Raw genomic sequence first — 13839 nt, forward strand, 5'->3', positions numbered from 1 at the left:
GGGGGGAGGAAAAATAAAAAGCAAAAGAGAGAAATGGCAAACAAGGACTGAAATCTTCTCTGGGTCAGTCTCAAGGACAGGTCCAAATGCCAGTAAAGGTCTGTGTAGCAGCTCCAGGTTAACAAAGCAGGTGTTCCATCATCCACTGTGTTGCGTGGTCCTCATTCAAGACTACTTAAATCTCTCTTTTTATCTAACCAAATACTCAGCACCTACAGGGTCAAGATACAAATAGCAAGCTATAAATTTTAAAACTTTAGAGTTTAAAAAAAACCTTAAGAGTTAATGCAATTTCATTTCTTCTACACATAAATTTGACACTACTTCTTTCTTTAAAGTATGATACTGCCCAGAAAGCAATCCTTAATTGTCCTCTTCTAACTACTATATTTTACTGACTAAAGATGAGAAAATTGTGAAGGTACATTAGTAACAACAGATCTAGGAAACAGAATCATGGTCAGTGAACCTAGCCTCTGGAAGCAGAACTTCCCATTATATGTCTCTCCCCATCTCTTTAGAGAGCTCTTCACTGCTGCCCGCCTCCCTCAACTACTTCCTGTTTGGGCCTGGTCCAGACTAGGCAGCCCCCATCTCCTCTCTGGCTCCTCAGGAGGATAGAACTTCAAGACCTCCATTACCAGCCCCTCGGGAAGATGAATGACCTATTGAAGTCTGCATCTTCTGCCCCAACATTCGGAGGAGCTTCTCTCTCCAGACCAAGGTTGTGCAGCCCCTGTCCCAGCACTCCAGGGAGCAGGTTGGCAAAAAACAAAGGCACTTCCCACGGATCGGATCGCATCCTGACTCAAGGTCCTGCAGCTGCAAGCAAAAAACCTCCCTTCTTGTTGTCAATGTCTACCTCTCTAGCTCGAGCCCTCTATGTCTCCCACCGCTTCACCGACAAGCTGCGGTTTCCCTGACCTAACTCACTGGGTCTCGGAACCGCTCAGAAGCTCCAGATGCTCCTATCCCTCTCTCTGCTCTCCCCTCCCTCCCGGGAGCTCTTTCCCTACCCTAATAAAGCCACTCTTAACCTCATGTTCTTTGTGTCAATCCTATCACCCTTCAGTGTCTCAGTGTTGACCTCTCTCTTCCCTTGTTACAGCTGGACCTACTGATGCTCAGGGGTTTCCAATGTCAGTCCTTCAGTGCCTTTGGGTACACAGTTCATCTTAATGTCATCCTTATTCTCAAAGATTTTGTGAAATCAGATTCCAGAGACTATTTACTTTTTTTTTGCAGCTTTCTATATACAGTACCTGAATCTGTTCCAAGACTTCTCGCTGCATCTCCACAGCCATGTGGTATACATGATGGTCAGAGTCATTGTACATCACAGCATTTTGAAACATCAGCATTAGGTCCCGCTGAAACTGGGCCATGGTGCGAATCCGTCCCTTAGACAGATTCCTCTTCAAGCTAGTTAAATCCATAGGTCTGTAGGTAGCCAAGAGACATCAGGGGAAATAAAATAGTCATGTGGAATATGTGGGGCTTAACATGCTTTCATGGAGAACTAACCAGCACTTAATGAAAATAATAGTAAAAATTTAAAAACCCACCAATTTTTTTTAAAAAGCAAGAAACTTCAGGTAGCATTTGACTGCTTACAATAGACTTAGTATGTGAGAAGCAGAGAATGGGAAGACAGTGTCTACAAATGAGTCCTTTATTCTCATATATTAAGAAGCTTGGCAGGCTGGGTTTCTGGGGTGGAAGGAGGCCTTCACCCTTGTGAGTTAGAGCTAAATCCCAATCACATTCTCATAATTAATATTGCTCCCCACTATATCCTCCCATAATAGTACTACCTTAAAAGTTACCTTGTTACAAGCACATGACTGATTGCTATGTAGTCTGCAGCTTTAACTCTAAGAGAAGACATAAGCTATCGCTCTCTAGGCTCTGAAGACAGCCACACCCCTTTACCTGCCCTGGACACTGGTGTTAGGGTACTCCTCCAATATATTCAGGACCCACTTTGTTACGTATGTGGCTACCTGTAATTAGGGGGCTTGCATGCCCCCCAAGTATATATAAGCCTTGGATGGAAAGATCGTCTTTGTCTCTGCACGGACTGGCTCCTGAAGTCATGGAGGTCCCAGAGGTGAACCCTTGCATGCCTTATCTTGTCTGATGTCTTTAATTGGATCCTTCAATTACACAATCGTCCCTTGGACCTATTTGATTGTGGTGGCTGGTACCCAACACAAGAACTATACTAACTGCTTTAGGTATTAGCTCAGTCTTCTCAGGAAACATCACAGTACGATCCCCACTTCACCACGTGTCTGTCAGTGTGTCGTACTGTGGTAGCTCAGGTGCAGCTGTGCTGCTGGAAGCCATGCACTTCTGAAGGAAGGAAGATGTCTAGTCTGTACTGAAAGCATTAACCATAAACAAGCCTTTAAGAATTGATAGCAAACGCACTGAACTGTTCCAACAAGCTGCTGAAGCACTAGAAGCTGTCACTATCTAGGCCAAGAAATTTGGAAGGCAGCTACTTGGCCAACTGATTGGAAGAGATGCATACTTTGTGACCCAACAGAATGTGCAAACTAGAGACTATCACTGATCACATATACAAGTAGAATTCTGAAGATCCTCCAGCAATGATCGCAGCAGTATATTGACAGAGGTTCAGGGTGGGTTCAGGAGAGGGCATGGAACAAAGGATATCATTGCTGATGTCAGATGGATCTTGGCTCAAAGAAGAGAATACCAGAAAGCTGTTGACCTGTGTTTTATTGACTATACAAAGGAATTCAACTGTGTGGATCATAACAAACTATGGATAGCCTTGAGAATGGGTATTCCAGAACACTTCATTGTGCTCACGTGGAACCTGTACATGGATCAAGAGGCAGTTGTGTGAACAGAACAAGGGAATACATCATGGTTTAAAACCAGGAAAGCTGTGAATCAGGTTTGTGTTCTCTGAAAATAATCAGAGAAGCTGACTTAAATGAAGAATGGGGTGTCAGTACTGGAGAAAGGTTTATTAACCTCCTGTTATATGCATATGACACAACCTTGCTTGCTGAAACTGAGGACTTGAAGTACTTGCTGATGAAGATAAGGATTTCAGATTGTAGCCTGCAGTACAGATTACAACTCAATGTAAAGAAAACCAAAATCCTCCCAACTACAGGATTTCATCATGCTTGGATCCACAATCATTGCTCATGCAAGCAGCAGTTCAAAGATCAAGGGACCCATTGCACTGGATAAATCTGCTGCACAAGACCTCTTTGTAATATTGAAAAGCAAAGATGCTACTTTGAGGCCAAAGCCATGGTAATTTTCTTTTCTTTTTTTGCATTAAATTAAAAACTTCATTGGAAGGTACCACTTAAAGGATAGAAAGGAATGCTTTGGAGTGGGAGAAGATACTGACAATATATGCAATTGCTAAACAACTTTTATTTATTCATTTCAGTTTTATTGGCACATAATCCATATCATTCAATTTGATTGTTCAGTCATGTCAAAAAGAATTGTACAATCATTACAATTTCAGAACATTTTCTTCCTCATGACTAAATCACCTTTAAAATAAGCTGTATAATCACATTCAGTTCTAGTGCTCCCTCCCCTCCTGCCTTCGCTGTTTACTCCTCAAATCTCTTCCCCATGCCCCCGAATCCGCTCATCTCCTACAAAACTTTGCATCAGTTATTATCTCTATGCATCCGCTCCTAAACTGTTAAACCCAACAAAAACAATAAAGAACAAAATCAAGAGAAACAATAAAGAACAAAATCAAAATGTAGTGGTAAGGACAAAGCAATAGCAATTTAAAGATAAAAATACCACAGTGAGCAGGTAAGAAAAGAATTCCATCAATATCCAAAATGCCAGGATCAAGCAAGAGATTTTTGCACCTAGAACAAATTCAGGTTGGGTCTACACAGGGAGGTCAACTGGCCAAGTATCAAGTTTTATCCAGCCTAATCAGAATTACAATGGTCTATGTCTGATAGTAAGGCTGGTCCACACCTTTGCCTGTGGCTAGTGGGGAATCTGCCAGCAGCCTTAAGCTGACTAGATATTCTACAGATGCCCTTTGGCTCCCACTGTCCTCCACAGCCTTTCAAAAATTGGGTGTTCAAAATTTAAGCTCTGATACGTTTCCCTTGGTCATAACTGAATTTTGTATTTGTCATCTTTGGATCATACAGCTGGTGTGCTTCTTCCATGTGGATTTAGGTGACTCCTTGCTTAGATGGCTGCATGACTGAATGCAAGCCTTTAAGAACCCAGACACTAAAAAAAAAAATTAAAAATAAATAAAAACAAAACCAAAAAAGAACCCAGACACTATTCAGATTGATAGCTGGGCACCATCTGTTCTCTTTATCACACTTTGCTGTAACACCCTTATTTTCAGTGATCATTTCATGAAGCAAGAATCGAGCTAGGCCATGTTATCAGAACATACCGTTCTTGTATTGGAGCTAGAGTTAAGTAGATGCCCAGAATCCATCTGCTTGCCCACGGAATACGCATGACTGAGGTTAACTTTGGCAGCCGTCTTATGACAAAATCGAACTCCCATATGATTCACTACATTCGCACCAGCAGCAAACCAACCAGCATAGAATCAAGCAAGCAATTAAACAAAGAGAAAAAAACAAGCTAAAGGTAGAAAAACAAAAACCCATATAAACGAAAAAAAAAAAGTACAACACTGTCAGATGACATGGATTTTCCCTATTAAATAGCACTCCCACACTGTCTGTATGAGGAGTCTATGTGAGTACAGATCCACCTGGGACTGCAGCCCATGAGTTGTTGCCTGCGCAGTTTGATCTCCCGTTCTATAGTGTTCTGTTTGTCAAGTCCAAGGCTTGGGGCCAGGAACACTTTCTAGATCAGTTCTTCCTTGAGCAGTTCCTTCCCCAACATATCAAAACCTGTCCTGTCACCACGAGGGGGGTATCGAGTTACTAAATAAATGGTGATTCTGGGACATCCCCCAAGCTAGGGGGTTCCCTCAAGGTCTAGTGACTGCCACTTCCACAGTCCTGGAGCAGCCCCTCTCTGCATCCTTTCCCTTCCAAATACCTCAGTCCCCAGTCCTAGGGTACAGGCAACTTTGGGGCAGGGCTGAGTTCATTCAGCCGAACTTTTATGTTAAGCCCTTCTGGTGTGGCCCCTGCTTTATGCCATGCTGCCTGCACAGTCAGCGTCCAAGGTCAGTCATCATGCTGTTTAGTCCATGGCGTGGGTCACCAAGGGCCGGGTAGAAATGCATTCTACCCAGGAAGTCATGGTATTTTCAAACGCCTTACATGCATGTGAAAGTTGAACACTGAATAAGGAAGACTGAAGAAGAATCGATAGTTTGAACTATGGTGTTGGTGAAGAACACTGGAAGTGCCATGGATTGTCAAAAGAACAAACAGATATTTCTTGGAACATGTACAGCCAGAGTGTTTCTTAGAGGCAAGGATGATGAAACTTTTTCTCATGAACTTTAGACATGTCATCAGGAGAGACTAGTTCCTGGAGAAGGATTTCATGTTTAGTAAAGTAGAGGGGCAGTGAAGAAGACAAAGGCCTTCCACACAAGATGGATTGACACAATCGCTGTACCAATGGGCTCAAATATAAGAACAACAGTGAGGTTGGCACAGGACTGAGCTGTGTCTTTCTGTTTACATCGTGTTGCTGAGCCAACTCGATGGCAGCTAACAACATTATCCTCACTTTGCAGATGAAATCGATCTAAAGAGGGTAAGTACTTCTCCAAAGTCACACAGCCTGGATTCTAACTCAAAAGCAGCTGGACTTCACAATCCATAGGTCCATACATTACACTCCACTATCATAACAGGGCCACCACGCATCTGACAGTTTGTTGTACTGTTGTGGTTTGTATGCTGTTGTTATGGTGGAAGCTATGCTACCGGTACCTCAAATATCAGCTGGGTCACGGATGATGGATAGGTTTCAGTGGGCTTCCAGACTAAAATGGACTCAGGTTTAAAGTACAACTGAGGAAGAATACACTTTCAACTAGGGTCAACTTTAATGACAGAGATGTATTAAAGCTTTCAGGACCTTCATTTACTGATGGGCATAACTCAACATAGGAAGATACAGCTACAAAAAATAATAATTATCAGAATGTGGAATGTATAAAGAATGACTCTAGGAAAATTTGAAGTCATCAAAAAAAAATAAATGAATGTACAAAGATAGTTATCATAGACATTAGTGAGCTCAGGGCTGGTATTGGCCATTAAGAATCAGATAATCATGTCGTTGGTTTATTATTGGAGAAAAGACAAATTCAAGAGGAACGGTGTCACATTCATCATCCTAAACAGTATTTTGTGATCTCTTTTGAAGTACAGTGCTATTTGCAATGGGGTAATATATGTAAGTGTACAAGGAGCCCAGTGAATGTTATTACTCAAATTTACCAGTCAAGCATCACAGTCCATGAAGAAACTGCTCTGCCAACTTCTCGATGAAACTGATCAAATACGCAATCAAGATGCATTGATAATTACTGCCAATTGGAAACAGAGGAAGGAATAATAGCTGGAAAATATTACCTTAGTAATAGAAACTAAGCTGAAGACTGCGTGACAGAATTTTCAAGACCAACAATTTCTTCATTGTAAAGATCTTTTTCCAACAACATAAAAGCTATACATGTAGCCCTCACCAGGTGGAACATACAAGAACCACAAGGACTACATCGTGTGAATAGAGAAGCTCAATACCATCAGCCAAAACATAACAACATTACCAACTATAGAACAGACTTACAATTGCTCATCTGCACTTTCAGGTTAAAGTTTAAGAACATTAAAATAAGTCAAAAAGAGCCAAAATATGACCTTGAGTATGTTCCACCTGAATTTAGAGATCATCTCAAGAAGAGATTTGGTAAATTGAACCTAATAACTGAAAACAAGTTGCGGGATGACATCAAGAACATCATACATGATCAAAGGAAAGAGTAAAGTAGGAAAAGGCTAAAATGGGTGTCAGAAGAGATTCTGAAGCTTACTTTTGAATGTAGAGTACCTAAAGCAAATGGAAGAAATGAAAAAGAGTTATCAGCATAAAAAGTGTCAAAGGGAAGCTCAAGAAGACAAAATAAAGTGTAATGAAACATGCAAAGACTTAGGGGTTAAAAACGAAGAGGAAAGAAGAGAAGGGCATGTTCAGCATTTCTCAGCCTGAAAGAACTGAAGAACAACCCAAGCCTCAAGGATTCCACGGGCAAAAGCGTCCAAAGAAGTCACACAGAATAAGGTTACCTTAGAAGGTCGTCATTTTATCAAAACAGATGGCAGTGAAGGGAGAAGTACTAACTGCATTAAAAGCAGTGGCTAAACACAGGAACTGACTGAATACCAAATCAAATGTTTCAAAAAACTAAGGTAGCACGGGAGGTGGCCATTCACTCATCTAGGCTAAGAAATTTGGAAGACAGCGACATGATCAGTTGACTGGAAGAGAAACATATTCATACCCATTCCACAGAAAAGTGATCCAGCAAAACGTGGAAATCATTGAACAATATCATTAATATTACATGCAAGTATCATTTTGCTGGACAAAAAAAAAGAAACCCCAATTGCAGCAGTAAATTGACAAGGAACTGGCAGAAATCCAAACAGATTCAAAAGAATATGTGAAATCAGGGATATCATTGCTGATTTCAGATGGATCCTAGCTGAAAACAGAGGAATACCAGAAAGATGTTTACTTTAATTTTATTGATTATGCAAAGGCATTCAACTGTGTGGATCATAATAAATTATGGGTAACAATGCAAACAATGAGAACACCAGAACACTTAATTGTGCTCATGCAAGACCTGTACGTAGACCATGAGGCAGACTTTGAATATAAGGTGACACTGAATGATGTAAAATAAGGTAAGATGTGTCAATATTGTACATTCCCACTATACTTATTCAATTTCTATGTTGAGCAAATAATCTGAGAAATATATGTAGAACATCATAAGGCATCAGGAGTGAAGAAAACTTCATTAACAACCTGTGATATGACACAAGCTTGATTGCTTACTGATGAAGCTCAAAGAATGCAGTTTTCAATATGGATTAAATCTCAATGTAAAGAAACAAAAAGTCTCACAAATGCACTGAGACAACATAATGATAAATAGAAAAGAAAGAACTTGTTAAAGATTTTATTTTACTTGGATCACAATAAAAACTTAGGGAAGCAGCAGTCATGAAATCAAACAACATGCTACATTAGGCAAATCTGCAAAAGACTTCTTTAAAATGTTAAAGAGTAAAGATGTCACTCTGCACACTAGAGTGTGCCTGACCCAAGTCATTGTATTTTCAACTGACCATGAGCATGTGAAACCTGGACAGTCAACAAGGGCAACTGGAGAAGAAACGATGCATTTAAGTTAGTGTGAGCAAAGAGTATTAAAATTTACATTTACTGGAGGGAGGGGAAAAAAAAAAGAGGACCTGATGCAAGGGGCTTAAGTGGAGAGCAAATGCTTTGAGAATGATTGGGGCAGGGAACATATGGATGTGCTTTATACAATTGATGTATGTATATGTATGGATTGAGATAAGAGTTGTATGAGTCCCTAATAAAATGTAAAAAAAGAAAAGAGGAGAAAAAAATGATTAGGGCAAAGACTGTACAGATGTGCTTTATACAATTGATGTATGTATATGTATGAACTGTGATAAGAATTGTATGAGCCCCAATAAATTGTTATAAAAAATTTACATTTACTGACTTCATCTCACATACTTTGTACATGTTCTAAGGAAGGACTAGTCCTTAGAGAAGGAAATTGCCCTTGGCAAACTAGATGGTCATTGAAAAAGAGGAAGATAGTCAACAAGATGGATGGACACAGGGGCAGCAACTATAGGTTCAAACACAGGAACAGTTGTGAGGACAGCACAGGTCCAGGCCATGTTTCATTCTGTTGTACATATGGTCACTATGAATTGGAAATGACTTGACAACATCTAACACCATCCCCACAGCAGTAAGGATTCCTGATAGTGCACTGAATAAATGCATGACTGCTAACTAGAGGTCAGCTTTTCAAACTCATCCGATTGCTCCTTAGGAGAAGAGACCTGGCAATCTTCTGCCAAAAAGATTATAGCCTAACAAACCCAATAAAGCAGTACTACTCTGTTATATAGGGTTGCCGTGAGTCAGGATCAATTCAACAACATGACCATAGTAGTGCTGGCCCCAGATACTAGAGCTCTAATGAGTTCAATGGTCACCTTGTCATATAGCAATTGTTTACAATGGGCACTATTGTACTAGGTAATTGATCTACATTTGTTTTATTATTATTATTTAATCTACATTTATTATTGTATACATCAAAGCTATTTTTTTCTCACAGCAGTAACAAGATGAAAATCAGCTGAATATTAAAATAATCAAGCTATGATTCAATGAGGCATAGAAAATGGGTGCATAAAAAAAGGCACAGTGAAGTTGTAGAAAGAAGACTAAACTGGGAGGTAAGAATTTTAAGTCATCTTAAAACTGAACATAGAAAAAAAAACCCAAACCGAACATAGTTTAGTTTAGCCAGTAAGGAATATCTGCTTTGAATATAATGTTGTTGTTTTTAATCATTTTATTGGGGGGCTCATACAACTCTTGCTTTAAAAATTTTTTTGTTTAAATAATGCTCTTTTAAGATCTATCTACATGGATCAAATGCCAACAGTAAATCAAAAGATCAAGTAGGAACCTGAGGAGGCAGTGAGTTCACGTTACTGGCGGAGGAAGCGCTCAGCAAAGGAGGGTGAGAAGGGTAGCACAACTCAAAGAATGTAATCAATGCCACTGCATTGCACATGGAGAAACTTTCATTGCTGTATTTTTTCTGTGCATATTCTCAACAACAAAATAACTAAAAAAATAATAACAATTTAAAATACAGATATGAAGTGACCAACCTTTCTTGACCCCTTTTCCACTGACCTTTTCACCACCTCCTTGTATCCTGGGGCCTGCCTATCTGATACAGGCTTCAGAAATGGACTGCTGAACCTGGTAACCAACAAAGCCAGAGAGGATGAACAAACTGGCAAGTCACACTGAATAAGAAGGGTGGCTACTATGAACTAAAAGACAATAATTGAAACTACTGAGTGTGGTTTATTTCTTGTGAGCTTTCTCTAGGGAAATGCGGACTATGAATATAATTTAGGAAGTAATCTATTCGTCTCCTCTTGCTGAAGGAAAATTATTTTTTTTAAAGATAAAATATTTATCACTATTCCAATACACTGATTTAGTGCTCAGAAATTGGTTCAAGGCCTGTGAAAAGAGACTCCACCATATGAAGGGGAGCATATATGACTTGTATTATATAACAGGAACTGATTTCTAGAGGCAACCTATTAACATAACAACCATTGATTATTGCAGACCTGTGAAAGCAGTCCTTATGGATCACACAGGTGTAGGTTCAGAAAATGGCTCTCAATTAATGCTTATGTGAAGGGAAGAACCTTTTATGCTTAATCCTTAATAAATGTCACTCACTCAACACCATCTCATCACCACTTTGGACACCTACCTGTGACTGGCAATCATCTTCCAGACTGGCAGGAGAGTCTTCTTAAATAGTAAATGATCCTGAACAGGGTCGTTCTGGCCTAGGTCAGACCTATGAGATACAACATGACAAAAGAGAAACAGTAACTTCACAAGTGGTGTTCTACGTACCCTAGGTGTGATGTTTTCTCAAGCCATAAGGAGGGGTACGGGGGAGTGGGAAGGAATCCTATAGAATATAACATCATATGAATAAAAATAAGTTTAATATTTCTAAAAGATATTCCAAACACTTAAATATTCTCTTAGCTATTACTTCCTTTTAATGTATACTACAAATCTCTATCTTTTCAACTTTTGTTGACTTTCTCCTCAGCACCTGACTGAACTGGTGAATGATGCTAAATCTCTGTTCCTTTGTTCACTGATGTTTCCCAAGTACCTGTAGTATTTAATGCCAGGCTCCTATTAAGTGATTTATATGTATTTGATACGTGAACCTGTCTTTATACAGGAATATGCCACAATGACAAATATTTCTCCTTTATTTCCAGAGAAGGAAATATTGTTTTCACACTTCAAGTGCTTATGGATAATTATTTTATGCTTTGCCTGAGTGCTAGACAACTTAAATATTTTTATTTTAAGCATTAAATATTTAATAACAAAAATTAAATATTTTTCTTTTCACTCCTCTCTCTATAGACGCCATCTTTTTTTTTTAATAGACAAGTTTATTTATTCAAGGCTCTATTTTATTTTTTACTGCACTCAGACTTAGAGGTAGAATCCCACAGAGAGGACAGTCTCTGTCTCTTGGCAGTCTGGTACTGCTTTTTCTCTTTGGCCTCCTTCATTCTCTTGGCCAAAAGCGTAGCCTATCCGGCGGGCTCCTCCTTGTTGTTTTTGGTGCACTGCTTCTTCAGGTCAATGCGCTGGCGCTTGGGGTACAGGACGCAGGGAGTCACAAGACGATGACTCTCGGGTGCTTTGGTCCTGAGTTTCTTGCCTGTTCAGGGCTTTCTCACATTGTACTGGAGGACATCATCTTCTTTAGAAATTGAAGAGTTTGCTGATTCTGCTGGCTCTTTTGGGCCCCAGGTGACGAGGCACAGTTGTGTCAGTCAGTCCTGGGTATCTTTCTCCCCTTTCTTTACAATAACCAGGTTGAGAACGCTCAGGTTGGTATCCACAATGCAGCCTTGGGCAGATTTGCGAGTCCTCTCCCCAGTTCTCCTTGGTCTGTAACAGCAGCGCCCCTTACTCAGCAGCAGGCGGTATGACACCTTGTTGCATGGGAAAACCTTGCTTATTCCCACTGCTGATGTGGGCAACCTAGCCCTTCCATTCATTGCCCAGCACCTCTGCGGCCATTCGCTTCTCATAAAAAGTGCAAAATTTGTGTTCATCGTCCACTTCAATGAGTTTTTGGCAGCCAGTGGCTGGGAAGGAGATGTTCAGCTTCATAGTGAAAAAGCCAATCGCCTCTGAGACGCCACAGAAAAAAGAGAAGTTATCTTTAAAATACAAAATTAATTTCTCCTCTTCTTTTTCTGAGCTAATTGTCTATATTTTCTTCAGAAGTGCAACTGTTCACTGTTTTATTAATTTACACAACAAAAAATTAAGATTCTAAGATGTGTCCTTTAGAACCATAATTATTTTTAAATAGATGAGATGATTATATTATTATTTCCCTAAGATTTGTGAAACAATAAAGATTACATCCTCAAAATCAATTTTAATTTCAAGCTCTTAGGAGCAACTCTAGTATAGTTTGCATAACACAAGGCATGAGGGACAAGCTGACTAAATTAAAAAAGCTTCCTGAATAAAAGAAGGTAGCAATTAAAAGGGTAAGTTAGGAAAGAAGTTCTAATGTTAATAAAATGGACTTGTTTTTTTTTTTTGGACTTGTTTTATAAGAGGAGAGCATACAGATTATTTATATAATAGGAAAAGTAAAATTAATGCTATTTTCATTGTTTACCAACATTAATTTCCCTATTTCTAATAATTCATAAAAGCTACCCATGTTCATGATGACAAACTCAAATAAGCAGAAACAGAAGTAAAAGTAGAAGTTTCAACAACCTTGGACAAACGTCTGTACTTACAGCTTTGAAGAGGTGGCATGGCTGAAAAGGATATCCACCAGAGGGGCCTCCTGAATGCTGAAACCATGGTCCGATTCACCTGAGGGTGTCTGGTCTTCCATCTCTGACACATACCCTTCACCTTGATCTTCCTCTTGCTGAACCTCCCCAAGGAATGCCAGGAAACACAGCAAGTTGAGAGAGAGATTTACTATGTGTGGTAATTTTACTTGCATAGAGTAAATTAAGACGGATCTTAAGAAGAGGCCAAGTATATAAAGCTCTTTAAAAAAATGAGAGAAAACTGACTTAAGTAGACCTAAAATGCCAAAACTTTGAAGAAAGCTGATGGTGCCCGGCTATCAAAAGAGATAGTGTCTGGGGTCTTAAAGGCTTGGAGATAAACAAGCGGCCATCTAGCTCAGAAGCAATAAAGCCCACATGGAAGAAGCACACCAGCCAGTGCGATCACGAGGTGTCAAAGGGACCAGGTATAAGGCATCATGCAAAAAAAAAAAAAAAGAATATGTGTGTGTGTGTGTGTATATATATATTTATATTTATATATATACCACATTGAATGAAGCGGGAAGTGCAGAGTGGAGACCCAAGGCCCAAGTGTCGGCCACTGGAGATCCCCTCACAGAGGGGTTTAGGAGAGGAGATGGGTCAGTCAGGGTGCAAGGTAGTACCGACGAAGAGCACAGCTTTCCCCCAGATCCTGGATGCTTCCTCCCCACAACTACCATGATCCGAATTCTACATGCAGGGCTGGATAGGGCAGAGGTTGTACACTGGTACATATGAGGGCTGGAGGCACAGGGAATCCAGGGTGGATGATACCTTCAGGACCAAGGGTGTGAGGGGCGATGCTGGGAGAGCGTAGGGTGAGTGGGTTGGAAAGGGGGAACTGATTACAGGGATCCACATGTGACCTCCTCCCTGGGAGAGGGACGGCAGAGAAGGGGGGGAAGGGAGACTCCAGATAGAGCAAGATATGACAAAATAACGATGTATAAATTACAAAGGGCACATGAGGGAGGGGGGAGTGGGGAGGAAGGGGAAAAAAAAAAAGAGGACCTGATGCAAAGGGCTTAAGTGGAGAGCAAATGCTTTGAGAATGATTGGGGCGGGGAATGTATGGATGTGCTTTATACAATTGATGTATGTATATGTATGG

General features: G+C 40.2%; 1 protein-coding gene across 1 annotated transcript in view; it reads right to left on the reverse strand.

Annotated features, from left to right (window-relative positions):
* Window positions 1-161: 161 nt before the first annotated feature.
* BRD8 (bromodomain containing 8) overlaps window positions 162-13839 on the reverse strand; it is a 51097-nt gene continuing 37419 nt past the window's right edge. The window contains exons 24-28 of the mRNA XM_075541609.1: window positions 12681-12823; window positions 10586-10675; window positions 9985-10053; window positions 1263-1440; window positions 162-212 (exon numbers count right to left, since the gene is read on the reverse strand). Of these exons, the coding sequence (XP_075397724.1) occupies window positions 162-212; window positions 1263-1440; window positions 9985-10053; window positions 10586-10675; window positions 12681-12823 (531 nt within the window). The remainder of the gene's footprint in view (window positions 213-1262; window positions 1441-9984; window positions 10054-10585; window positions 10676-12680; window positions 12824-13839) is intronic.

The sequence above is a fragment of the Tenrec ecaudatus genome, chromosome 2, assembly GCF_050624435.1.
Source record: "Tenrec ecaudatus isolate mTenEca1 chromosome 2, mTenEca1.hap1, whole genome shotgun sequence".
Classification (NCBI taxonomy): Eukaryota; Metazoa; Chordata; class Mammalia; order Afrosoricida; family Tenrecidae; genus Tenrec; species Tenrec ecaudatus.